This window comes from Cervus elaphus, chromosome 20, assembly GCF_910594005.1.
Source record: "Cervus elaphus chromosome 20, mCerEla1.1, whole genome shotgun sequence".
NCBI lineage: Eukaryota > Metazoa > Chordata > Mammalia > Artiodactyla > Cervidae > Cervus > Cervus elaphus.
In genome coordinates, this window is record NC_057834.1 from 138,951,347 (window position 1) to 138,953,408 (window position 2,062).

The 2,062-nt window shown below is 52.1% G+C and overlaps 1 protein-coding gene across 1 annotated transcript; it reads left to right on the forward strand.

The window, feature by feature from the left end:
• Positions 1-304: 304 nt before the first annotated feature.
• Positions 305-1,288, forward strand: LOC122676840 (olfactory receptor 12-like). The gene has a single exon (XM_043876392.1). The coding sequence runs from the start codon at positions 305-307 to the stop codon at positions 1,286-1,288; it is 984 nt and encodes a 327-aa protein (XP_043732327.1).
• Positions 1,289-2,062: the final 774 nt, after the last annotated feature.

The window sequence follows — 2,062 nt, forward strand, 5'->3', positions numbered from 1 at the left end:
CCAACCCAGGGATCGAACCCGAGTTTCCTGCATTGCAAACAGATTCTTTGCCTCTCAGCCACCAGGGAAACCCTCCAAGCACACTTAGATATTAGTAAATCAGAGGAAATGTTTGCCATTTCAGGTCAGTCTGAGTTCATCAAGAGACAAACAGGGCAGCTGGTGGTCTGTTGGTCAGTGGGCTGTGAGGCCCTGAAGGGTTTCTGTTTTCCAAGAGAGTGTTCCCTTGTGACTTTGACCTGCTCCCTCTCACTGCATTTCACCTGCTCTCTGCTGTCTGCCGCTTGTGGCTCAGCTGAGAGCTATGTCACCCCAAGGCGATGGAAACCTCTCAGGGATGCCTCTTCAGGAGTTCGTGCTGGATGGATTTGCGGGTGGCCCACAGACCCAGGCCCTGCTCTTCACCCTGTTCCTGGCCCTGTACATGGTGGCCATCCTGGGGAACCTCACCATGATCATGGTCATCACCCTGGATGCCCGTCTGCACTCCCCAATGTACTTCTTCCTCAAGAACCTCTCCTTCCTGGACTTGTGTTACTCATCTGTCATCGCCCCCAAGGCCCTGGCTGACTTCCTGTCAAGTTTATCCTCCAAGTTTATCACTTTTGAGGGATGTATCATTCAATTTTTCTTTTTCTCCCTACTGGGCACCACTGAGGCATTCCTCCTGGCTGTGATGGCCTATGACCGCTTCGTGGCCATCTGCAGCCCCCTGCGCTACCCCATCTCCATGCGCCCCTCAGTCTGTGCCCGCCTGGTGCTGGGCTCCTACGGTGGGGGCTGCCTCAACTCCATCCTGCAGACCAGCTTCACATTCAGCCTCCCGTTCTGCAGCTCCAATCACATCGACCACTTCTTCTGTGATGTGCTGCCTCTGCTCAAGCTTGCCTGTGCTGAGACTACCATCAATGAGCTGGTCATGTTTGCCATCTGTGGCCTCATCATCGTGGGCACCACACTCGTGGTCCTCATCTCCTACAGCTACATCACAGGGACCATCCTGAGGATGCGCTCAGGAGGAGGGAGACACAAGCTCTTCTCCACCTGTGGCTCCCACATGACAGCCGTGTCCCTCTTTTATGGGACTGTCTTTGTCATGTATGCCCAGCCAGGAGCTGTGGAGTCCATGGAGCAGGGCAAGGTGGTCTCTGTCTTCTACACCCTGGTCATCCCGATGCTCAACCCCCTCATCTACAGTCTGAGAAACAAGGATGTGAAGGATGCCCTGTGGAGACTGGGGCAGAAACACACAGCCATGTGGATGATGGCCAGAGAGACAGGGTCTTGAGAGCAGAACAAGATGGCTTCATGGAAGGGACTGGATTTGGTTTGAGAAATTCATCCCCTATTTATCTATTTCACTGTTTCATCCAGTGTTACATTCTACTCTTTATGAAGCACATGATGCTCCACAAACTGCAAGTGTGAGAAATAAAGATAGATAAGGCATCTTCATTCCCACTAGAGAACTAATGACTCACATTATCCAAGACCTTAATCTTGAAATTTGCATAACACAGTGGGCAGAGTGATTAGCAGAGGGTCTTTGAAACCGCATGCATGTCCCAAGTTCAACTTCCTCTGGTGAAGGTATTAAACGACACAAACTCTGATGCCTCTCTTTTCCCTTCATTTCTAAATCTATGTAAATATGTGCTCAGCAATCTCCCTGGACCACCTAGAAGAGGGGCCTAGGACACTCGGCCTTGTCCCTTTCTTGGTGATAGCCTGGGTCACCAGAGCCAGTTAAGAGTTAGGAAGACCATGCTTCCCTTCAATCCTGCATGTGGCTGTTCTTCCACCTCCCCCTTCTGTTCACTGATGCCGCCACCCAACAAGGCAGCAGGGAGCACCCGTGCCCCTGCTTCAGAGGCTCCTAGTGCTCCCTCTCCAGGGTTCTCCCCTCAGACAGCAGCTGGGAGCCCCAGGGAGTCAGCGTGGATACCCAAACTTCAACTGACACTTTATACCACCCAGGCTGGCAGGTGACAGTTTCCCATTTGTGATCCTTCATCAGCACAGATATCTCTGAATAAAGATGAAGGTCCGGGTAGCTGCAGCA

Excerpts from the sequence above, each read along its gene's own strand:
- LOC122676840 (XM_043876392.1), top strand. The coding sequence starts at position 305 with ATGTCACCCCAAGGCGATGGAAACCTCTCAGGGATGCCTCTTCAGGAG.